At 43.8% G+C, this 25678-nt stretch overlaps 1 protein-coding gene across 50 annotated transcripts in view; it reads right to left on the bottom strand.

Moving 5' to 3' along the window:
* TRDN (triadin) overlaps positions 1-25678 on the bottom strand; it is a 1056665-nt gene that overhangs the window by 131734 nt on the left and 899253 nt on the right. For 47 of the 50 annotated variants that reach the window (XM_077486957.1, XM_077486959.1, XM_077486986.1 and 44 more), the window contains 5 exons: positions 24861-24932; positions 24674-24718; positions 21022-21060; positions 11868-11915; positions 663-707 (listed from right to left, as the gene is read on the bottom strand). In XM_077486957.1, the coding sequence (XP_077343083.1) occupies positions 663-707; positions 11868-11915; positions 21022-21060; positions 24674-24718; positions 24861-24932 (249 nt within the window). The remainder of the gene's footprint in view (positions 1-662; positions 708-11867; positions 11916-21021; positions 21061-24673; positions 24719-24860; positions 24933-25678) is intronic. The other 3 variants (XM_077486958.1, XM_077486968.1, XM_077486973.1) reach the window with 3 other exon arrangements.

The following is a 25678-nucleotide window of genomic DNA, read 5'->3' as shown; positions in this document are numbered from 1 at the left end:
TGCAACAAATGTGTGAAGCCTGGCAAGTATAGCGGTAGCTTAGCAAGTCATTTTCAAACTTGCAACATAATTGCTTGCTATCTGTGATCTATATTCTCTTCAAATATCCAAACAAAATCAAGGCAACTACATGTTGTAGAATGTAGAATGAAATGAAGTAGATGTAGAATGAAAAATGTTCAATTTGTTTAGTAAAGAAATCAAAGCTATATCCAATTTGTTAACCCATTCAAATAAATGTAAAAAAAAAATGGAATAATCACAATATCACCTTATTCACAGTCGACATTAACTTTGCTTAGCTGACATTTGTATGTCTTTTAGTAAAACTTAGCAGACAACACTTGGCTACTAAATCAGGTCAAAACATTGATAAATACTATTTTGAGTAAAGGGAAACATTTTGGTAGAATTGTTTCCTGTTGAGTGACTATGAGCTCTCCATAAGGACTATAATATATGAAATAATAAGAAGCCTAATAAAATCCCTAATATGTTTCAACTTTACGTGTAAGGTTTTTGATATTCATATACATTACGGTAAAAATGGACACTACCACTAACTATGTAAAAATACAACAATACAAAATTATATTTATACAATTTTAATTTTTTTTTTACAACTACAGGAACACATTTGAAGTTGATATTCATGTGCATACCTTTGATTTCTTTGACCAGTTCTTTCTCAAGGTCTTTTACTGTTTCTAAGAGAGAGAAGAAATATAAATCATTGAAATGCAAGAATGTTTCAGAACTGGTTTTCAGCTTTAATTATTATTATTTTTTTAACATTAATTGCTTTAATGAATTCTTGAAGGATTAATCTCCCTGGCGGTATTCCCAAGTCTGGCTCGGGGTGAGATTTCATTACCATAAGCAGTATTCCCGAGCCAGACTCGGGATCGCATCACAGAATCCATGTAGGGGTTTACTTACCTTGTCCCCTGGATCCAGCGATGTCTCCCCGCTGTAATCAGCGAGTCGCTGTGTCGCCCAATCTGTCAAAGTGCCGGGCTTCGTTCCCTGTGAGCGTTGTGACGCACAGGGATGGAGTTCAGCTCCAAATTCAAACAGTAAAAAACACAGTATAGATACAGTATACTGTAATCTTACAGATTACAGTACTGTATCAAATAATTGCACATCCCTTTTGTCCCTAGTGGCTTGTCCAGTGTCCTGCATGCAGTTTTATATTATAAATACTATTCTTTATGCCAGGAAACTGGAGATTGTCCATAGCAAGCAAAAAATGTCAGTTTACATCAAAAGTGCTTTTAGACCAGCTAGAAAACAGCGATAATAAATTAGAATCACTTGAAGAATTAAGCGATAGTAATTTGTGGGGAAATTTATCATCAAACACTAAAAGTAATGAGGACGACAATTCTGCAAATTTCAGTGTTTTTGATTTGATTACATTATTGAATAATTTTTATTATATTATTATTTGTTATAATTATTTAATTATTTATTATAAATTAGAAAAAGGAATTTTTGCTTACTTTAGATTAGGTTTGTGGAAATCATCAAAGCTTTACCTCATCCAAGAAACTAAATGAAAGTTCCATTGCAAAGTGAACATATTATTTTCTTTTAGTAAATCAACCCTGCACTATGTTTACAGAACATGACACATTGCACTCAGTCTTTTTTCATCTTAGTCTTTCAGGTTCAGTGACTAGTGATGGCCGAACGGTTCGCCCGGCGGTCGTTTCGCGGCGAATTTCCGACTTTCGCCGTCCGCGGGTTCGAACGCCTTTTTCCGTCGTTCGCCCCGGCGGACTTACGTGTTTAATGTATACAAGAACTTTAACCTTTCGTGACACGTTTATCATGTGTTACAGGACAACCAATTGAGACATGACAGCTCATGGACACTTGGACATTCCCCCTAACCTATAAATACACCCGATCCGGTGGCCATTTTACATTCTTTCTTCTGTCACTGTAGGGAAAGGATCCTGTGTGGAGTAGGGACAGAGAAAACGCTAGCTATTTGGTACACAAAAGTTCTTTTCAGGACTGGTATAGGTGTTAGGTCAGCAGCCTGAGTTTCTTTTGTCAGTTTAGATAAAGGGACAGAGCGCTGTATGCTGCTATTTTAGGGACAGCTCAGCCAGATTAGTCTTTCTTCATCATCATCATCATCATCATCATTAGCTGTTACTATCAGGTCCACAAAAGAGCTGTTCCAGCTAATCGTTCCAGCCTACTCTTTTTTGCCAATTTGTATAGGGACAGGCAGGAAGCAGTGTGTCAGGCAGTGAGGATAATTTTAAAGACTTGCTGTTACTATTAGTTCCACAAAGGTTCTTTTCAGGACTGGTATCAGTGGTACGGTAATAGGCTTGTACACGTATAATATTCTTTCTTCCAAATATAGAAAGAATATTATACTTGACTGCTGCCCTTCTGCTGCAGTCTGCTAATCATTCACAACTCACTTGTTCCACAAAGCTCTTTATCAGGACTGGTAACTTGGTCTGTCTAGGGTGCTACGGTACATAGGCTTGGGTGCGGTACAGTCTGCTGTTCTGTAAGGACCGCTATCGGTCCACAATACATAGGGTTGCCGTGCACTACTGCTGACCGCTGCCCTATACTGCAGCAGTCCTTCAGCGGTATAGGGACTGACGCACAGTCTGCTAAACACTAATACACAACCTGCTTGGTCCACAAAAGTTCTTATAAGGACTGGTAACTTGGTATAGGGTGCTACGGTACATAGGCCTGAGTGCAGTACAGTCTGCTGTTCTGTAAGGACCGCTATCGGTCCACAATACATAGGGTTGCCGTGCACTACTGCTGACCGCTGCCCTATACTGCAGCAGTCCTTCATTGGTATAGGGACTGACGTACAGTCTGCTAATCACTAACACACAACCTGCTTGGTCCACAAAAGTTCTTATAAGGACTGGTAACTTGGTATAGGGTGCTACGGTACATAGGCCTGAGTGCAGTACAGTCTGCTGTTCTGTAAGGACCGCTATCGGTCCACAATACATAGGGTTGCCGTGCACTACTGCTGACCGCTGCCCTATACTGCAGCAGTCCTTCATTGGTATAGGGACTGACGTACAGTCTGCTAATCACTAACACACAACCTGCTTGGTCCACAAAAGTTCTTATAAGGACTGGTAACTTGGTATAGGGTGCTACGGTACATAGGCCTGAGTGCGTTACAGTCTGCTGTTCTGTAAGGACCGCTATCGGTCCACAATACATAGGGTTGCCGTGCACTACTGCTGACCGCTGCCCTATACTGCAGCAGTCCTTCAGCGGTATAGGGACTGACGCACAGTCTGCTAAACACTAACACACAACCTGCTTGGTCCACAAAAGTTTTTATAAGGACTGGTAACTTGGTATAGGGTGCTACGGTACATAGGCCTGAGTGCAGTACAGTCTGCTGTTCTGTAAGGACCGCTATCGGTCCACAATACATAGGGTTGCCGTGCACTACTGCTGACCGCTGCCCTATACTGCAGCAGTCCTTCATTGGTATAGGGACTGACGTACAGTCTGCTAATCACTAACACACAACCTGCTTGGTCCACAAAAGTTCTTATAAGGACTGGTAACTTGGTATAGGGTGCTACGGTACATAGGCCTGAGTGCGTTACAGTCTGCTGTTCTGTAAGGACCGCTATCGGTCCACAATACATAGGGTTGCCGTGCACTACTGCTGACCGCTGCCCTATACTGCAGCAGTCCTTCATTGGTATAGGGACTGACGTACAGTCTGCTAATCACTAACACACAACCTGCTTGTTCCACAAAAGTTCTTATAAGGACTGGTAACTTGGTATAGGGTGCTACGGTACATAGGCTTGAGTGCGGTACAGTCTGCTGTTCTGTAAGGACCGCTATCGGTCCACAATAGATAGGGTTGACGTGCACCACTGCTGACCGCTGCCCTATACTGCAGCAGTCCTTCAGCGGTATAGGGACTGACGTACAGTCTGCTAAACACTAATACACAACCTGCTTGGTCCACAAAAGTTCTTATAAGGACTGGTAACTTGGTATAGGGTGCTACGGTACATAGGCTTGAGTGCGGTACAGTCTGCTGTTCTGTAAGGACCGCTATCGGTCCACAATAGATAGGGTTGACGTGCACCACTGCTGACCGCTGCCCTATACTGCAGCAGTCCTTCAGCGGTATAGGGACTGACGTACAGTCTGCTAAACACTAATACACAACCTGCTTGGTCCACAAAAGTTCTTATAAGGACTGGTAACTTGGTATAGGGTGCTACGGTACATAGGCTTGAGTGCGGTACAGTCTGCTGTTCTGTAAGGACCGCTATCGGTCCACAATAGATAGGGTTGACGTGCACCACTGCTGACCGCTGCCCTATACTGCAGCAGTCCTTCAGCGGTATAGGGACTGACGTACAGTCTGCTAAACACTAATACACAACCTGCTTGGTCCACAAAAGTTCTTATAAGGACTGGTAACTTGGTATAGGGTGCTACGGTACATAGGCTTGAGTGCGGTACAGTCTGCTGTTCTGTAAGGACCGCTATCGGTCCACAATAGATAGGGTTGACGTGCACCACTGCTGACCGCTCACCTATACTGCAGCAGTCCTTCAGCGGTATAGGGACTGACGTACAGTCTGCTAATCACTAACACACAACCTGCTTGTTCCACAAAAGTTCTTATAAGGACTGGTAACTTGGTATAGGGTGCTACGGTACATAGGCTTGAGTGCGGTACAGTCTGCTGTTCTGTAAGGACCGCTATCGGTCCACAATAGATAGGGTTGACGTGCACCACTGCTGACCGCTGCCCTATACTGCAGCAGTCCTTCAGCGGTATAGGGACTGACGTACAGTCTGCTAAACACTAATACACAACCTGCTTGGTCCACAAAAGTTCTTATAAGGACTGGTAACTTGGTATAGGGTGCTACGGTACATAGGCTTGAGTGCGGTACAGTCTGCTGTTCTGTAAGGACCGCTATCGGTCCACAATAGATAGGGTTGACGTGCACCACTGCTGACCGCTGCCCTATACTGCAGCAGTCCTTCAGCGGTATAGGGACTGACGTACAGTCTGCTAAACACTAATACACAACCTGCTTGGTCCACAAAAGTTCTTATAAGGACTGGTAACTTGGTATAGGGTGCTACGGTACATAGGCTTGAGTGCGGTACAGTCTGCTGTTCTGTAAGGACCGCTATCGGTCCACAATAGATAGGGTTGACGTGCACCACTGCTGACCGCTCACCTATACTGCAGCAGTCCTTCAGCGGTATAGGGACTAAGAGTTTTGTCACAGGGTCATTTAAAAAATGACATGCAGAGGAAGAGGCAGGCCCTTCCGCAGGGGTGGTAGGGGTAGGGCAGGAGCAACAGGCTTGAGCCAAAGTGGGAAGTTGCAGAAGGTGCGTTCAATTACTTTAAAGGATGCACCAGACTTGGTTGAGTGGCTCGCTCAGCCTTACTCTTCTGCACCCTCCTCATCCTCTCGATCTGCACCCTCTTCTTCACTCTCTGCTATGTGCACCCCCAAAGACACTACCACCAACAACACGACCACCACCACCACCACCACATACCTTCCGCTTGAGTCACTGGAATTATTTTCCGATCCATATCAAGAGGACATTTCTGATGCGCAGCCACTCTTGGTATTGGATCAGGAAGAGGAGGTAGCAACAAGCGCTACTCAGCAGTCTGACGCCAGTACCCAGATCAGCCCAAGGAGGAGGTTGGTCCCCGGTGTTGCTGCCTACTCTACTTATAGCGGTGGGGAAGGTGACGTTGATGATGACGTGTCTAGTGATGTCACGTGGGTGCCCACAAGAGAGGAAGAGGAGGGGAGTTCAGAGGGAGATATGGACCAGCAGATAGGGAGGAGAAGCAGCAATGACTTACATTGCACAGCAGGGACAAAGCAGACTGCAAATGTATCAGGAGCGAGTCATCGACCATGTACGGTCACATCTGGCGCTCCCAGGACACCGGCACATGGCTCCGCAGTGTGGGCTTTTTTTAACGTGTCCGCTGCTGACAATAGCGTTGCCATCTGCAATCTTTGCAGTCAACGCGTTAGTCGCGGTAAGCCCAATACTCACCTAGGGACGACCGCCTTAAGAAGGCACATGAGCAGCCATCACCGAGCCCAGTGGGAGCAACGGAACACACAAAGCCACACTGCAGGCTCTCACCGTCCAGCCTCGTCTTCTACTTCTCCTTCTCCTCTCTCCTCACAATTGTCCTCCACTCCACCTTCCATCACGCCAAGCTCACATTTTTCTGCAAAAAGGCAGGCTTCCGTGGGCCTAATGTTTGAGCGTAAAAAAATGATGACGCCGGATAACCCTCTTGCCCAACGGTTGGCGGCTGGCTTGTCAGAACTCATAGCCCGCCAACTACTGCCATATAAACTGGTGGACTCGGAGGCCTTTCGCAAATTTGTGGCCATTGGAACACCACAATGGAAGGTCCCAGGAAGGAAGTATTTCTCAGAGAAGGGCATCCCAGAGCTATATGGCCATGTTCAGCGGCAAGTGAATGTATCTCTGGCACACAGTGTCGGTGCCAAGATACATCTGACCACAGACACGTGGTCTAGCAAACACGGGCAGGGAAGGTATATCAGTTTTACTGCCCACTGGGTGAACCTTCTGACGGCCGTCAAGCATGTAACCCGTGGCACCCGTGTAGATTTGGTTTTACCGCCACGGATTGCATGCAGGCCTGACTCTTCTTCTCCTCCTCCTACTCCATCCTCCTCCCTCTCCTCCTCAGCTGCCTCCTCCTTTTCCGCTGCTAGCGTCTCTTCCACTGCACCGCCCAAGCTCCCCAGAACCTATTCCACATGCCAGGTGAGACGTTGCCATGCCGTGCTGCGTCTGTTGTGCCTGGAAGCAAAGAGCCACACTGGCCCGGCACTCCTTTCAGCTTTGCGTTCACAGGCAGATGAGTGGCTAACACCGCTCAATTTGACAGTTGGTAAAGTGGTGTGTGACAACGGTGCCAATCTGCTTAGCGCATTGAAACAGGGCAAAATCACGCACGTGCCGTGCATGGCACACGTCTTAAACTTGGTCGTGCAGCGATTCCTTGTCAAATACCCTGGGGTCCAGGACATCTTGCGGCAGGCAAGGAAAATCTCGGCCCATTTCAGAAGATCTTACACGGCCATGGCTCGCCTTGCTGACATTCAGCGGCGACACCATCTGCCGGTCAGACGTCTTATTTGCGATTGCCCGACGCGATGGAACTCAACCTTCTATATGCTTGATAGGCTGCTCCAGCAGAAACGTGCAGTTAACGTCTACCTGTATGAACTCTGCGAAAGAAACGGTTCTGGGGAGCTGGGTTTTTTTTCACCGCGCCAGTGGCTGCTCATGCGCGACACATGCAGACTTCTGCGGCCATTTGAGGAGATCACCAAACTGGTCAGTCGCAGCCATGGCGCCATCAGTGACATGGTACCTTATGCCTTCTTTCTGGAGCGTGCATTGCGTCGTGTCATTGATCAGGCTGTGGAGGAGCAGGAGCGGGAAGATGAGGAAGTCGCAATGCTGGATGAATTCCCAGGGGGGGCTACTCTATCTGAGACAAGTCAACAACAGGAGTCTGATGAGGAGTCAGAGGAGGATGGTGCCGGGGCGGATGAGCAGGAGCAAGAAGAGCATGCTTTAAACCTTTCTGGGATCCCTGTTGTGCGAGGATGGGGAGAGGAGAATGAAGAGGACGACATTATCCTGGATGATGAGCAGGAGCCAGGCCACCACACCGCTTCCACTTTAGTGCAAATGGGGGCCTTCATGCTCCAGTGTTTTAATAGGGACCCCCGTATAAAAAGCATGAGGGTCAAGGACCAGTACTGGGTGGCAACGTACTTAGACCCCCGGTACAAACACAAAATGGCGGAAATGTTACCGCCGTCGCAGAGGGCTGTCAGAATGCAGCACTTCCAGGCCTTGCTTCGAGAAATGCTGCATTCTGCTTTTGCGTGCGCTGGCAGAGGAGCAATTCCCACTCCCAGAGAAGGATTTGCGGGTACCAATCCAACAGCGCCTGCAAGAAGAGGCCGGTTTGAAGATGTGTTGGTGACTTCGGATATGAGGTCATTCTTTCAGCCGACCCATCGACAGGTGTCATCCGGATCCAGCATCAGGGAACGCCTAGACCGTCAGGTGTCCGACTACATTGGGTTAACGGCCGATGTGGACGCTCTGAGGAGTGATGAACCCCTAGACTACTGGGTGGGCAGGCTTGACCTCTGGCCAGAGCTTGCCCAATTTGCAATCGAACTGTTGGCTTGCCCCTCATCCAGTGTCCTGTCCGAAAGGACGTTCAGCGCAGCAGGGGGGATTGTGACCGATAAGCGTACTCGCCTAGCTCACCACAGTGTTAACTACCTCACATTTCTAAAAATGAATGAGGCATGGATCTCGGAGGAATTCAACACATGTGATCAGTAGACCATGTATATGTCTATAAACAATTTTTGGAATCAAGCACACAGACCTTCTTAATTCATTTGGCTCACTTCCCTGACCCAAAAAAGCACACCGTACTATATGCCCCTACCCTCCTCTTTGAAGAGGTTGAGCGGTGTCATATTTCTACTGGGGCTGCTTATTATGAGGGGTTCCCACCATCCCTGTGCTGTGCTGACTTCCTCCTGGGTGTTCTTATTATGAGGGGCTCCCACCATCCCTGTGCTGTGCTGACTTCCTCCTGGGGGTTCTTATTATGAGGGGATCACACCATCCCTGTGCTGTGCTGACTTCCTCCTGGGGCTGCTTACGGTGCTGCTGTCAGCGCTGTATGTCACGGAGCTGCTGTCAGCGCTGTATGTCACGGAGCTGCTGTCAGCGCTGTATGTCACGGAGCTGCTGTCAGCGCTGTATGTCACGGAGCTGCTGTCAGCGCTGTATGTCACGGAGCTGCTGTCAGCGCTGTATGTCACGGAGCTGCTGTCAGCGCTGTATGTCACGGAGCTGCTGTCAGCGCTGTATGTCACGGAGCTGCTGTCAGCGCTGTATGTCACGGAGCTGCTGTCAGCGCTGTATGTCACGGAGCTGCTGTCAGCGCTGTATGTCACGGTGCTGCTGTCAGCGCTGTATGTCACGGAGCTGCTGTCAGCGCTGTATGTCACGGAGCTGCTGTCAGTGCTGTATGTCACGGAGCTGCTGTCAGCGCTGTATGTCACGGAGCTGCTGTCAGCGCTGTATGTCACGGAGCTGCTGTCAGCGCTGTATGTCACGGTGCTGCTGTCAGCGCTGTATGTCACGGAGCTGCTGTCAGCGCTGTATGTCACGGAGCTGCTGTCAGCGCTGTATGTCACGGAGCTGCTGTCAGCGCTGTATGTCACGGAGCTGCTGTCAGCGCTGTATGTCACGGAGCTGCTGTCAGCGCTGTATGTCACGGTGCTGATGTCAGTGCTCTGTATTACGGTGCTGCTGTCAGTGCTCTGTATCTCCTGCACCCTCTTGTTTGCCTACCCTGGTCCCTGACCTTCCCTCTCCTCCATTGCCTTCATTAGCTCCATAGTCCTGAATTGTCAGAACAATTTCCCAAATAAAAAAAAAATGCTTGTAGTTATCGATCCCAAATTCACCTCATACATGTATTATGCTATTGTCCAGGTGGTGGGACTACGTGCTACCCCCTAATAATTACCCCGTGGCCGCAAATTCGACCTAAAGGTTTGCGAAATTCGCCTCCCATTGAAGTCAATGGAGCCCGCGGCGAACGGTCGTTTTCGCGAACGTTTGTGTCCGTTCGCGTTTCGCGTTCGCGAAACGTCCCGTCGGAAGTTCGTCCATCACTATCAGTGACAGTGGGTGATGTTCAATCTTGTGGTGAAGAAGAGGCACATGTGTGTATGTGCATGTGACTTTAACAGGTCATGTGGCAGGACTCTCTTCCTGTTTATTTTTCCTCTATTCATTGTATTGCACTCCTCTAGATTCAGACTCCCAAACCAGTGTATTGCAGTGCACATTTTCAGAGCATATCACTGTGTTTTATAAATGTACCATTTTTTTTTTAAGTATAATTAAAGGCAACCTTTTTTTTTTATAAATAATTGATAGGAATTAGAACATATGTCAGGTTTTTTTTTTGTTCTGTGTGTCCCTGTTAGGTAGATTAATCTTCTCTATTTGTCCTGTTTACCGTTATCATTAAAAGAGAAAATCAAAGCAACTCCCAAATTTAGGGTGGACCCCAGAACAGAGGAAGTCTTCAAATGAGGACACTATTTCTGGTATCCTTTCTGACAACCAGGCCCTACTTTAATAATTGCAATATTTCTATACTGTTGCTTTTTAAATGGACCTTGTAAAGTGTAAGTGCAAAGACATGTTTTTTTAACCCCTTCCCGCCGAGCGTACGCAGATATGCGTACTCGGCTTCCGGGGATTATACCGGGATGATGCCCGCACCTGCAGGCATCATCCCGGTACCGTTTTTTGCAGCGGGTGATTGGCTATCCAGGCATAACAACCGATGCGGCTAAAAGCCGCTCGGCTGTTATGCCGGAGGAGCGGGAGGGGACGTCCCCCCCTCCCGCCGCCTCTCGCCGCTGTTACCGGTGCTCCCGCTCGATCGGGAGCACCGATCAGAGATCCGACGCCTCCGGCTGCTGCGGAGGAACTGGAACAAAGCCGTAATCGGCTTCGTTCCAGTCTCCTCATCGTAAACACGGAAGCGACGTCATGACGTCACTTCCCGTTTACTCGGCTGCCAATGGCGCCGGTTTTAAAAAAATATCCGGTATTCAGAATCGCCGTTTTCGGCGATCTGAATACATTGAAGTGTAAAGGAGGGGTGGGGGGTCTTTTAGACCCCCGATCCCTCCATAAAGAGTACCTGTCACCACCTATTACTGTCACAAGGGATGTTTACATTCCTTGTGACAGCAATAAAAGTGATAAAACATTTTTTTTAAAACAATTTAGCCATTTTAAAATAAATAAAATAAAAAAAAAAAATCAATTTTTTTTTAAAGCGCCCACCATCCCCGCGAGCTCGCGAAGCAAAGAAAACGCATACGGAAGTCGCACCCGCGTATGTAAACAGTGTTCAAATCACACATGTGAGGTATCGCCGCGATCGTCAGAGCGAGAGCAATAATTCTAGCACTAGACCTCCTCTGTAACGCTAACCTGGTAACCGTAAATTTTTTTTAAAGCGTCGCCTATTGAGATTTTTAGGTACCGTACTTTGTCGTCAATCTACAAGTGCGCGCAATTATAAAGTGTGACATGTTTGGTATCTATTTACTCGGCGTAACATTATCTTTCACATTACACAAAAAAATTGGGCTAATTTTACTGTTTTTTTTTTTTTTTTAATTCATGAAAGTGTCCCTTTTCCCAAAAAGTTGCGTTTAAAACACCACTGCGCAAATACCGTGTGACATAAAATATTGCCGTTTTATTCTCTAGAGTCTCTGCTAAAAAAATATATATAATGTTTGGGGGTTCCAAGTAATTTTCTAGCAAAAAATATGGATTTTAACTTGTAAACACCAAATTCCAAAAATAGGCTTAGTCATGAAAGGGTTAATCCCCAGCCCATGAGTGGGTATTTCAAGTAAACAGAACTTTATATGGAACATTCTCTGCCCTCTTAGCAAATAAACTAAAGTGTTGTTTGTATGGCCAGCTGTAGAGGATGATTGGATGTTTTCTCATAAACGTGCATGCTAAAAGTACCATCTACCTACATAGGGGAGGAGGTTGTCTCCAGAGGATTGCTATAAGGAAAACAGTAGCAATCGTTTACTGAAAAGCCAATAGAGTTAATCAATATAGTTAATTACAGTTTCTCCTGTTGGTCAAGGATTACTGTAGTGTAAGGTAAACTATAGTATTCTTGTGCATACCTTTGGTTTCATTGACCATTTTTTTCTCAAGCTTTTTCACTGTTGTTTCTATGAAAGACAAAGGAAAATAAAAATGAAATAAAAATGTAACATTTTTAATTTATATATAATCTTTAACATAGAACAATAGTAAGCACCTAATGATTTTTCTTTTTTAATATAGAATTCTTCAGTGTTCTCTAGAAGAGTGTGTTCATTTATAAATGTTTATATGACAGCCTAGAAGGTTTAGTTATTGTTCTAGTGATAGTCTGAGATGGTGAAACACAGAGAAGCACTGTTAAAATGTGCGATAACAACTGTGTCAAGACTCTACAACACAATGGGGGTTATTTACGAAAGGCAAATCCACTTTGCACTACAAGTGCAAACTGCAAGTGCAAAGTGCACTTGAAATTGCACTGAAAGTGTACTTGGAAGTGCAGTTTCTGTAAATCTGAGGGGTAGATCTGAAATCAAGGGAAACTCTTCTGATTTTATCATCCAATCATGTGCAAGCTAAAATGCTGTTTTTATTTTACTGGCATGTCCCCCTAGGATTTACAGTGACCGCACTTCCAAGTGCACTTTACGTGCAATTTCAAGTGTGCAAAGTGGATTTTCCTTTAGTAAATAACCGCCAATGTTTCTTCCCCATAAGCAATTTTGGAGTCTGGGACCCTTCCTAGAATATAACCTCCCAGAATTAACATGGGAACAGACAATTAGCATGCAGGCACATAGGACCATAGTGAACCTTAAACATAATGCTTCCAAAACTATGTATATATCTATTACAGTGTCTGAGGCTTTATTCACTACATTGTATCTGGACTACCATGGTTCAAGGACCTTTCTATTGGGATACAGTAATTGTCTTTCTTTGATTCTTTTTCATGTATTTTTATTCTCTATGTCTCAATTCAATTGGAGCTTAGAGCAACTCTTAGCAGACTGCATCTCCTGTGGACACAAGGCCTAGTGGTAGTGAATTGGTATAACCGAAAACAACAGCTTAGAGGCAAGAGGAAGCCATGTGCATGGATGTGGAAGAACTGCAAATGGGCTGGTTTATTGACTAATAGACATGAGCCAAACACTCCCCTGTTTGGTCCCGAACAAGTGAAATGTTTTAACCCGAACGGCGAACCGCATTGAAGTCTGTGGGAGCCGAACAGGAAACATCAAACATGCCAATTTCAAAGGCTTATATGCAAGTATTTGGCGATAAAAGGGGCATGGGGGTCTGGGTACTGCCCTGGGGCACATGCACCAATGCAATTTTTTTTTTTGACAATAGTTTTTTTTCAGGAGCAGTGATTTTAATTATGCCTAATGTGCAACAATAAAAAATAGAAATTCCTTTAAATATAGTGCTTGGAGGGTTCCCTTAATGTGCCTGTAAAGTGGCACATCTATAGCATGAATAAAACAAAAAGCGAAAGGAAAAAAAATAGTCAAATCCCATTTAACCACTTACTTACTGGGCACTTAAACCCCCCTCAGTCCCAGACCAATTTTCAGCTTTCAGCGCTGATGCACTTTGAATGACAATTGCGCGGGCATACAACACTGTACCCAAATGAAATTTTTATCATTTTTTTCCCACAAATAGAGCTTTCTTTTGGTGGTATTTAGTTACAGCTCGGAGTTTTATTTTTTGCTAAACAAACAAAAAAAGATGCAAAAAAAAAATCATGTTTAATAGTTTGTTATAAAATTTTGCAAACAGGTCATTTTTCTCCTTCATTGAAGTGCGCTGATTAGGCGGCACTGATAGGCTGCACTGGTGGGCACTGATGGGCTGCATTGGTGGGCACTGATAGGCTGCACTGGTGGGCACTGATAGGCATAGTTAAGGCGGAACTAATAGGCACAGATAAGGCGGCACCGATGGGCACAGATAAGGCGGCACTGATGGGCAAAGATGGGCACGGATGGGTGGCACGGATGGGTGGCGCGGATGGGTGGCACGGATGGGCACTGATAGGTACCACTGATAGATGGGACTGATGGGCACTGATAGGTGGCACTGATAGGTGGCACTGATAGGTGGCACTGCTGGGCACTGATGGGCGGCACTGCTGGGCACTGGTAGATGACACTGATGGGCACGAATATGTGGCACTGGGGTGCAGCACCTTTGAGGCAGATTGTGGGCACTGCTGGGTGGCACTGTGGGTGGCACTGCTGGGTGGCACTGTGGGCACTGCTGGGTGGCACTATGGGCACTGCTGGGTGGCACTATGGGCACTGCTGGGTGGCACTGACGGGGGGGCACTTACTTTTAATACATGTGGCACTGCAGGGGGCAGGTGGGCACTGGCAGGGGGCAGGTGGGCACTAGCAGGGCTGGCCGTGATAGGGACTGATGTCCCAATCACGGCCGCCGGTGATCGGCTTTCCTTTTTTTCTCCTCGCGCTGACAGCGCGAGGAGGAATAATAGCCGATTACCGGCTCCGTTATATCACATGATCAGCTGTCATTGGCTGACAGCTGATCACGTGATAAGGGGTCGGGATCGACCCCTTGCACGGATCGGTGATCAGGCGAGTCTCATGGACTCGCCGATCACAGAGCGCGCCGCGCGCGCCCCTCAGGGGGCGCGCAGGCCGCTCGTCCACGGGACGACGTCAATAGACGTAGTCCCGGAAAAGGAGATCCGCGCTGTAGCCGTCATTTGGCTATAGCGCGGATCTCAAATGGTTAAATTGACTCGCGGTTGCAATTGTTGGCACCAGCTATTGAAAAAATAAAGAAAAAATGCCCTTCTGGTCTGGTATTGAGGGGAACCCCATGCCAAAATAAAAAAAATGTGTGGGGCCCTCCTCAAAATCTATACCAGACCCTTATCTGGGCATGCAGCCTGGCAGGTCAGGTAAGCGAGAAGCGCCCCCTCATGAACCATACCAGGCCACATGGCCTCAAGAGTCCCCCACCCCAAAACATCTTATCACCATGTTGATGGCCGGTGGTTGTGGGGATAGGAATCTGGAAGCTCCCTTTAACAAGGGGGCCCCAAGATCCTGGCCCCTCACTTATGTGAATGAATATCGGGTACATAGTACCCCTACCCAATCACAAAAAAAGCTAAAAGTAATAAAAACAAGAGACAAGTTTTTGACAAATCCTTTATTAAAAAATAAAAAATAAATAGTTTCCCACGTCAATCATGCTACCCCCTGACCTGAAGAAAAAATAAAACAAAAAAACACTCTGCCTTCTGGGACGGCCTCCCGCTGAATGCCTCCTCTGCGCTTTGACATCTCTTATATAGATAAGGGGCGCACCCACCTGGCTATGTCATCCAGTGGCACGCCCCCTTTTGATGTCACAAATTGGTGCATGCTGAACCCAGGGGGGCACCAGGTGATGTTGCCAAGTGGTCCTGCACCTTACCTATATATAAACTGTCAAAGTGCAGAGGATGCATTTGGCAGGAGGTCATCCCAGCAGGTGGAGTGCTTTTTTTTGGGCGGTGTGATGAATTTACTATTTTTAGGGACACTATTTTTTGATTTTTTAATAATGGATTTGTCAAAAACTTGTCTCTTGTTTTAATTACTTTTTGTACACTTTTTTGGTGAATGGGTAGGGGTACCTGATACCCATTCACATGGGGGGCCTGGATCTGGGCCCCCCCTTGTTAAATGGGGGTTTCCATATTCCAATAAGCCCCCCACTCGCAGACCCCAACAACCATCAGCCATTATTGTGGAGATGAAAAAAATGGAGACAAGATGCTTTGGTTTGGGGGGCCAGATCCCCCTGCCCCAAAGCACCCACCCCCATGTTGAGGGTATATGGCCTGGTATGGTTCAGGAGGTGGGGCGCTTGTTCACCCCCCCTTTCCTGACCTGCCAGTCTGCATGCCCAGATAAGGGTCTGGTATGGATTTTGGGAGGACCCCATGACATTTTTTTCTTTATTTTTTAACCTGTACCTTTTTTTATTATTCAGCTGTCAGCGGGGAAACCCATTGACAGCTGATAACTCATCAGTTGTTAAGGATACTGCGGCTGGCTTCCCGGTCCCGCTCCTTAGCAACCAGCTTATACTGCAACCTGATTGGGCAAATCAGGGTGCAGAATGCACTGTGCAGCACTCAAGTGCATTTCAGGATGTTCGTCTGGGCAAACACCCAGTATACATCCTGCAATTTGGGTGTTCGACGAATGGCTGATCAGGCAAATGTTCAGGCCGAACCATTCAGCCATCCCCATTGACTAAGCTTAAATATAACATGACCATGTTAACTAGTTAATTGTTCTTTTTGGCCAATGTTCATTCACTGCATAACAATATAGACTATCAGGGCCAGCTTAGCCCTTCCTTCTCTGGGCTGGCTGCTCAGCTGTCTGCTAATTGCCAGCTTTCATCTCTCTCCACAGTTACCCAGCTGGTCCTGATCCTGCTCATCTGACCTGCATACTTAAAGCTGTCCAGCTCACTTCATCTCTGCCTTCGCAACATCACAAGAAACCATCTCCTGCATTCCTGTTTGAAGACTGGCTTGCTGACATCCCTTCGGGCTCCTTATCCTGCTTGCTGTTCCTCTACTTGGATCCCTCACTTCCGGCCTGGCTGATTACCCGATTTGGTTACTGAACTCTGGCCTGGCTCACTACTCAATCTGGTTACTGGACTCTGGCTATGCTTTGACTACACTTTCTCTATTTACCTTTTTATTTTTTATTAAAAAACAAGTGTGATTTAATTGTACTTCTGTCTCGGCATGGTTTCTGACAATAGACATGATTTGACTAATTTTTGTTAGGTGACGAGGAACTGTTTTGTCTTCCTCTTCCAGAAGTAACTGGCTACATACTTTCTAACTCAAAATGATGTTCAGAACAGATCGTAAATATTCTTTTAGGGAGAGCTTGAAAAAGTGAACTTTGTATTGACTTTAAGAAAGGTTGTGTACAAACTGTTCCCTGATTGGTAGTCGAATACCTAACAATAAAATCTCTGTATTATTTTCTATGGAAGATTACAATAGTGTTCATTATTGCTGTCTATGTTCCTAAGAATGTTAAGGTGAAGGGTGCATTCACACTTGCGGTGTGAGAACCCTGGTAGGGGTTCCCTCATTTAGTTACAGAAGGAAGCCCAATTGAAAGCAATGGGAGGCTTCTGACTCCCATAGCTAATTGCGCCCACTCAAATGTAATCACTAATAGATCCATCAAATGGGAGTGATTGGCCCTGGACGAAGCAGTCTGTGTCTAGGGCCCATGCTATATGATCGCTGCATGAGAGATTAAATGTGAATAGCCATGATTAGCTGTGGGAGTCGGTAGCCTCCTATTTCTTTCAATGAGGTTGCCTCTGGCAGTATATTGGGGAAACCACCACTGGGATTCTCACATCCAATCACTGAGTGGGGGCATTTTCAAATGTGAATGCATCCTAATAATGCACTTAACCACTTCCTGACCGGCGCACAATGATGTACGTCGCCAGAATGGCACGGGCAGGCAAATTGGTGTACAGGTACATTCATTTAAAATTGACACCCTGCAATCGCGTGCGTGCCGCTGGAGGCGCATGCGCGTGTCGGTCGGGGCCCCTGTGAGTCTGGTCGTGGGTCCCACGGACTCGATCGCCGCGGGGATAACCGAGATAGGCTCACTGGGAGGCTGAATGGGGAGATTTGGAAGTAAACAGCATCTCCCCGTTCTGCCTAGCAACAAGTGACACTGATCTCTGCTCCCTGTGATTGGAGCAGAGATCAGTGTTCACTGACACAGAGCCTAGCTCCCCACAGTTAGTAGCACACCCCTATGAACATGTAACCCCTACACTGCCACCCCTTGGTTAACCGCTTCACTGCCAGTGTCATTTACACAGGAATCAGTGCATTTGTATAGCACTGATTGCTGTATAAATGACAAAAAAAATGTCCGCTGTGTCCACCACAATGTTGCAGTCACAATAAAAATCGCTGATTGCCGCCATTACTAGTAAATAAAATGATTAATAAAAATGCCATAAAACTATCCCCTATTTTGTAAACGCTATAAATTTTGTGCAAATCAGTAATCGCTTATTGCAATTTATTTTACCAAAAATATGTAGAAGAATACGTATTGGCCTAAACTGAGGAAAAAAATGTTGTTTTTATATATTTTCGGGGGATATTTATTATAGCAAAAAGTTAAAAATAATGTGTTTTTTTCAAAATTGTCGCTCTTTTTTTGTTTATAGCGCAAAAAATAAAAACTGCAGGGGGTGATCAAATATCACCAAAAGAAAGCTCTATTTGTGGGAAAAAAGGATGTCAATTTTGTTTGGGAGCCACGTCGCATGACCGCGCAATTGTTAGTTAAAGCGACGCAGTGCCGAATCGCAAAAAGTGGTCTGGTCTTAAGCCAGGCTCACCACTCCCCCACCAGATGAGCTACCCCTCAGCCTGACCATAGCAGAGGTGAGGAAGACCCTACTGAAATTTTGTAGGCCCAGATAATTTCCAAGCTGGATCCATAGGGACTGTGCATGCTAGTTTTAACATGTGTTGACAGACACCTTTAATAACTCTCTTCTGGAGAAATTGCCCCCACATGCCTAAAGACTACAATAATTGTTCATGTTACAAAGAGCTCAACCGTTTTATGTCTGAATGGCTATCTCCTAGTAGCACTAACCCCAAAAATTATGAAGTGCTTTGAAAGGCTAGTCATAGGGCATACGAGGAAGACCGTCAACTTCAGAGTGGAACTCCATCAGTGTGCATACAGACAGAACTAATCCATTGCAGATGCTAGCTCATTGGTGGCTGACCTGGCTCTTTCTAACTTGGAGAATATAGATTCTTATGTTAGACTGTTTTTTAGCTGGAAAGTCTGATAGGCTGGTTGTACCCAAGTTGATCGACCAATCAGCTTGCCCATACATGGTTTGAATCTCGGCCAGTCCCTGCTGAACTGGCTGTGTTACAAATCATCTATGGCTGGCTTTTCACTACTAGGAATGAGCGCAATTTTCTGCAGCTGAACACTTGAGAAAGTGAATAAGAATAACAAAGAAAAATATTTAGAAGGGGCCAGGCGCTACCGGTAATAGCTAAAGAGAGGTGTGTGCATATATGTGTAAAGTTAAATACACATACAGCACTAACCACCTAGGAAACACAATAATTATTGGTGATGAGAAACCCCACCATCCACTGATTGAATGCAGGAAAAAGGAGTAGGCAGAGCAAATGACAGGCAAGACCATATAATATACCCCACTAATAAATAATACAATTTAGTACTGATTGTGGTATACACTACTATCTATAGTATGCTAGGAGTGTCACAAAGTATAAATATCATACCACACCCATAAGGTGCATGTATAAACCACTAATTACAACTTATATAGCCATGTGCCAAATAAACAGGTTGATAACAGCAACAAAAAATATATATATATATATATAGAAACAACAAAATATGAATAAAATGTGTCTATGCAACCCTATAAGGTGCTGAATATATATATATATATATGTATACACACACATATATATATATATATATGTATATACACACATACATATGCACTAAACCCGTAAAGTGCTATAGTATACCATAAGGTGCTAAAAACCGCAGGGGTGCAAAGGATATAAAAACGTGCATAAAGTGCAAGGTATGTGTAATGATTGATCACATAAAGTGCTAAGTATTAATATAACAAGTGAAAAAAAAAAGTCCATCAAAAAGAATAATATATGAACCAAATAGAATCCTAAAAAGTGCAGTCCGAAAACAAAAAGGAGGTATGTATCCTCAAAATCTTCAAGTAGGTGCAGATTAAGGTGACTGGTGCTCAAATACATATAATTCAGGTGACTTCCGTGCTCACCCCCTCAGCTCCCCACTCACCGAAACTTTAAGCCCACGAAGGACAGTCAGGCCTGTAAATCTCACACAGCAGGGGCTAGTCCACAGAAGGAGGGTCTAGAGGAGGCGGTTTTCCACTCTTTTCTTGATGTGTAGAGAGGGCTAGTATTGGTGGATCATACTAGCCCTCACAAGTATTTCATTCATTCATTCATTCATTGAGGTTAATATTGTATTTATTATAATGTTCTTTTGAAGGTTTGCCTTATTTCACAGTGCTATATTCACTTTATCATATTTTTTTAGTGTTTGGGTTGGGCGAGTGGTTGCATCTGTTCCACATACTTATCTTATATTTTAGGTCTAGCAGTGCATGGGTTTTTTTGTCTAGTTTTTATGTATATGATAACATAGATGTGGCTGGTTTCATTTAATCAATTTAGAAATAACTCCTAACATACAGTTAAATGCTGTAATACACTTTACTAAATGAATATCTCTGTACGTTGTCTGTATGATGTTTTACTGCATAAACCTCATTGAAGCAGCTAATTAGGCACTAGTTACAAAGTGGCACATGTGACGATACATGCGGAGTGTACCCTTGTCCATGCCATTGCTCAGCAGAAATTATCCTACTGTTTGCATAATGGAGAACTGGCTTTTTTTTTTGCATACATTTTTTTCATTATGCTTTTACTATATACATTATTTCAGATGTAATTATATAGTGCATATCTTTTTGTGTTTTTGTAAATCTAAGGGGATGTTGACTTAAAAAATTTGGGGTACGTATATATTATAATAGTTGACATTCTTCTCTTGGGTGCTATTTGTATGCATCATACATTTATTAGTGGGGTTACTTCTAGGTATCTTATTTGACAATTAATGTATTTGAGTATTAACTGAATTGACATGGGTTAGTTATATGGCTTAGTATTATTTGTTATTTATTTAGTTAGTATTATTTGTTATTTATCAATTAACAAATAATACTCTCAGCTCAAAAATATTAACACCTGTTTCAAGACTTCTTGCTTCAGGGTGACTAAATTCTGAAAATTAGAAATGGGTACTTTCACAACATCTCCAATCATTTTAATGTCACTAATTACTACTAGCGTCTTCATTACAGATTATACTATAAAATAAGATACAACCTACTACTACCAGTGAATACATTGCTTTTCAACCTTTACCTTACAAATATTTAAACAATACCTTTGTCCAAAAGCAGCACTTGTTAATTTATTATACATTGACCTTTACAAAACCTTAGCCCGAATGTATCCACTTATGAAAATATACAAACACTTTAAAATTAAACCTTTTTATAAATTACCATTTTTTACTTTTGCTGGTTCTTTTTCAAGCTCTTTCACTTGTTTAACGAGAAAAGACAGAAAAAAACATAAATAAATAAATACATTCCATTATGTAACCTCATAGGGCAAACACATTTCTTAAGAGCAAACAATATATTATTCAATTGCAAGAGAAGATGCATAACAAGCAACAAACATAACTACACAGAGACAGCGGCATATATGTGTTTTATGCATTTTTGTGTAACTAAATATAAAGAGCAACTCTTCTAAAGAATAGAAGGATGTAATTTGTTCCCCTAGTCGCTATTCATTGATAACTGCAAGACCAGACATTTCATGACCTGTGAGATCATGAACAGACAGCAGTGAAGGCGAAAATTAGAGTATTTCCTATCACTCTTTCAGTGGTCACCTGGGTAAATAAACCGATCGACTTCAGTACAACCAGCCTGTCAGGTTGTTCCCAACTGACCAGTGCCACTGACTACAACCAGCAGCACTGATCAATGTTGTCTGGCTTTATATAAGAAGGTATATCTAGAGGGATGGAGGTGCACCTTTAAATAAGGAAGTGTACAATTTAAGCAGACGTGGACATAGAATAGGCAGAAAATGTTTAAAATAAGAATAAGGAAGCAAAAATATATGAAAATGAAAGTTTTTAACCTTAGTCAATCCTTTACCTGTAATGTCTGCATTCAAGAAGACTAATTTTATGGGGGATAGTTCAGGCAATTGGATGTTGGAAACAAATTTCTCAGTTGAGCTAAAAAATGCTCCATATTGGGATGCCTGGTAGGCTGAAGTTTTCTTGGTGAGGAGGCAAAGAATTTTTTCTTTCTGAATTTCAGGAACACAGACTGTATAGACCCCCCAAAAGGGATGGCTGATGGATTAGACAGAGCAAACCAGGTCCCCCCATTCTACTAGATGCTGACGGGCAATGATAGGGAAAAAAAAAAACAGTGGAACTCCACCATGTTAGCTGCTGTGCACAATCCCATATGTTGGCCTGTTTGATTAGGGTAGTAGTTATTGAGTGAGTACTCAAGCTACTACAGTTGTAAGTGCAATGATGTAGTTCAGAAAGGAGCTTGCTGCACCAAAATGGAAATGTTATCTTTCTTATTCTGTTAAATTCCAATGCACTGTAGAATTGGCATGAGGACATGCCATCTTGTACTGTGGAGCAGTGTAGGGCTTTTTAGTTGTAGTACATAGCATGTAAGTAGACATATGTGGTTCGCTTAGTTCTGAATAAAAATTCGGAGACATTTTTTATTATTTGGAATTGTAAACAAATCCGAAATAATGAAATTGGAATTCAGACGAAATTTGAAATTCAAATAGTTTTCAAATTTGAATATTTTTCGAATTTGAAAAATGTTCAAATTCTAAACATTTTCCAATTTCCAAAGAGAATAAAATAGAAAATAAAATAAAGGAATAGAATAGAAACAAATATTCTATTCCGTTGCTTTATTTTCTATTCTATTTTATTCTTTTTATAAATTGGAAAACTATTTAAATTAGAAAAATTTTAGATTTCAAAAACTTTTCAAATTCGAAAACTATTTGAAATTAATTTGAAAACTTTTTGAATTTGAAAACTATTCAAAATTGATGTGAAAACTTTTGAACCAATTCTTAAATGAATAAATGAAACAAATCTCAAAAACGAATGAAACTAATTTAACTTTCCTTTATTTTCTATTCTATTATATTCTTTTTGGAAATTGGAAAACTATTTAAATTCGAAAACTATTCCAATTTGAAAACTTTTCAAATTCGAAAACTTTTCAAATTCGAAATTGATTTGAAAACTTTTGAATTTGAAAACTATTTGAAATTGATGTGAAAACTTTTTTAATTGATTCTTAAACGAATAAACAAAATGAATACCAAAAACGAATGGAGTTGGAGACGGCTCCACGAAAGAGAGACAGACGGTCTCTAGGAGTCTGAGGCCGCGTACACACGGGCGGATTGTCTGTCCAACTTAGTCCGCTGAACAGTGTTTCAGCGGACAATCCGCTCGTGTGTGGGCTTCAGCTGACTTTTTCAGCGGACAGTCTGACGAACAAAGTCTTACGGAATTTCCGTAAGACAGTCCGTTCAAACTTGGTTTTGTCCGTCCAAACTTGGTTTCAGCGGACAGTCCGCTCGTGTGTAGGCAAGTTGGACGGACTAAGTATGGCGCATGCTCAGAAAGGGTTTACACGGCCGAAGGTTGCATTGCAGTGTATAGGACGTCGTTTTTCTAGTCCCGTCGTACGTTCTGTACATGTCATCACGCACGCTTTCAGCGGACTGTCTGCTCATCGTGTGTGGTCAAGTCCGTTCATGCAAATTTTGAACGGACTGTCTGTCGGATTGTCTGCCGAACTTAGTTGGGCAGACAATCCGCCCGTGTGTACGCGGCCTTAGTGTGTATGTCTGCAGGAGGCAGATGTGGACCGTGACCAAGCAGCATGCAGCTGAGCAAGTAATCTCCAGGAGGGAGTTCGACTAAGTAAGAGTGAGTGAGCCGGGAGGCTGAAGTTTTTCTGTTATTCAATGATGGTGGAACCCCCTGCAAGGGAAGACTTTCTGTGAAATTTGTTTTGTTTAGATAAAATTGGGCTGCCATGCCCTTGAAAAATATATTCTGTGTTCCTGAAAATGCATACACCACATGAGCATAATCACCCCAGATCGTTACAGTTTGTAGAGAAATTGGCATTGGGCACGGTTGGGGCTTGTCCAGATCCTCGCATGCTGGAAACCATGAGTGCCAAGAGACTGTATGCATTGCTGTTGCTGTGTGAAGCAAAGTGATGTGTGCTGTGTCTCAGCCTTAAGGAGACAGTACACCAAAAATTAGTTTTTTCAAAAGGAACGGTGTGTCCCTGGCTGCAGAGATGGGCCGTTCAAAGGGAAAAAGTTCTGCAGGGGGAGTGAGATCTCCTATGGTAACCAGGGACAAAGTGTCATATGGATGATGGGGCTCACTGTTCCCACAAAGAGGCCTGGGATGCCCAAAAATCTGTTGCTTCATCATGCGATCACATAGCATCCAATGAAAATGTTTGTGGCAAAGTGCCTACTGTTATTGTGCAACAGGAAACCCTGCAACCAGGTGGGGGCATTGGCCTGTGAGAGCACAACCAAGGAGGGATAACGCCCTTAATTGAAGGTTCAGACACCTGTCACCTGGATTGGTAAGACTATTACTGTTTCTTATGTGAAAGAGACTGATCATGTATTTGATGCTGGGGAAGTGGTGGCAACTCCGGTGGAGTGATACACTTCTGAGAAGGACTTTTTGCGATGCAGAGTAAATGATGAGTTACTGCAATGTAACATGAGAACTGATAAGGACTTGTCTTCAGGCAGTCTGCTGTATAGCAGGAAGACAAGTGCTGTATGCATTTACCAGGAGCACTGGTCAGTCCAGACTGTATTTTTTATAGGCGTGGCAGCCCAATTTTATTTAAACAAAACAAACTTCACAGAAAGTCTTCCCTCGCAGGGGGTTCCACCATCATTGTATAACAGAAAAACTTCAGCCTCCTGGTTCACTCACTCTTAGTTAGTTAAACTTCCTCCTGGAGCTTACTTGCTCAGCTGTGTGCTGCTTGATGGCATAAATGCACAAAACTAAGAGAAATAATTACTGCTAATTACCTTTCGTTTGATTAAGAACGACTTGTTCTTGTTTCACTGGAGCTGCTAGGAAAAGCAATACAAATGTTTTAATGATAACTTAAATTTAACTAATGTTTTGTGTAATAATAACAGTTTCAGTTATTTTAAATAGCATTAGGGTACATTTATGAGACAGGCACTTTAGCTAGGGTGTTTGTAGACTTACTTTTTATTTGCTCCTTTATTTCTTTTCCAAGCTTTTCCTTTGTTAGTTTTTCAAGTTTTTCTACTGGTGTCTCTAAAAAATAAAATATCATTATTATACCTAAAACAATTTTTACCAAAAAGTGAAATCAGTCAGTTGGTAATGCTATCCACCAATCACTGCACGTTCACGTTGATCTTAATCTGAGTTACATTAATAATAAGTAGCATTGAAGTACTGTATTTTAGTACAGAAAAGTCATTCTAGTTTTTCTATTTTTCTTTTTTTTATTGCTGTAATTGTATGACAATTACAATATTAACAATACTGTGTCAATGTTAATTTGTTTTATACTGTAATGGTTTGAGAGTTTGGCCTCATTCACAAGGGCACTTGGACTTGTATAGCATGAATGAGGCATTTGTTTGTGTTTGTGTTTGATGCTGTCCAGTGCACACCTGCTCCGCCTCAAGAAGATATACTGTGGCAGAAGGGCTCGTACAGGCAGATTAACGTACCTGTACATTGCCCTTTAAGAGGCAGCTTGTGGAGGTGCGCGTGCACGCCTGCCGGGAGCTCAATGACCGTGATCGCGGGTCATGTACCCACGATTGTCTCACGGTGATGAAGAATGGGGAGATGCTAATGTAAACAAGCATCTCCCCGTTCTGCCTAGTGACACTGTCACTGATCAGCGCTCCCTGTAATCAGGAGCGGTGATCAGTGATGTGTTGCACACAACCCCTCCCCCCACAGTTATAATCACTCCTTAGGACACACTTAACCCCTACAGTGCCACCTAGTGGTTAACCCCTTCACTGCCAGTCACATTTTTACAG

Source organism: Lithobates pipiens, unplaced genomic scaffold (assembly GCF_037356315.1).
Source record: "Lithobates pipiens isolate NorthernLeopardFrog02 unplaced genomic scaffold, aLitPip1_a1.2 Scaffold_18, whole genome shotgun sequence".
NCBI lineage: Eukaryota > Metazoa > Chordata > Amphibia > Anura > Ranidae > Lithobates > Lithobates pipiens.
This window is presented reverse-complemented; position numbering and strand designations above follow the sequence as displayed.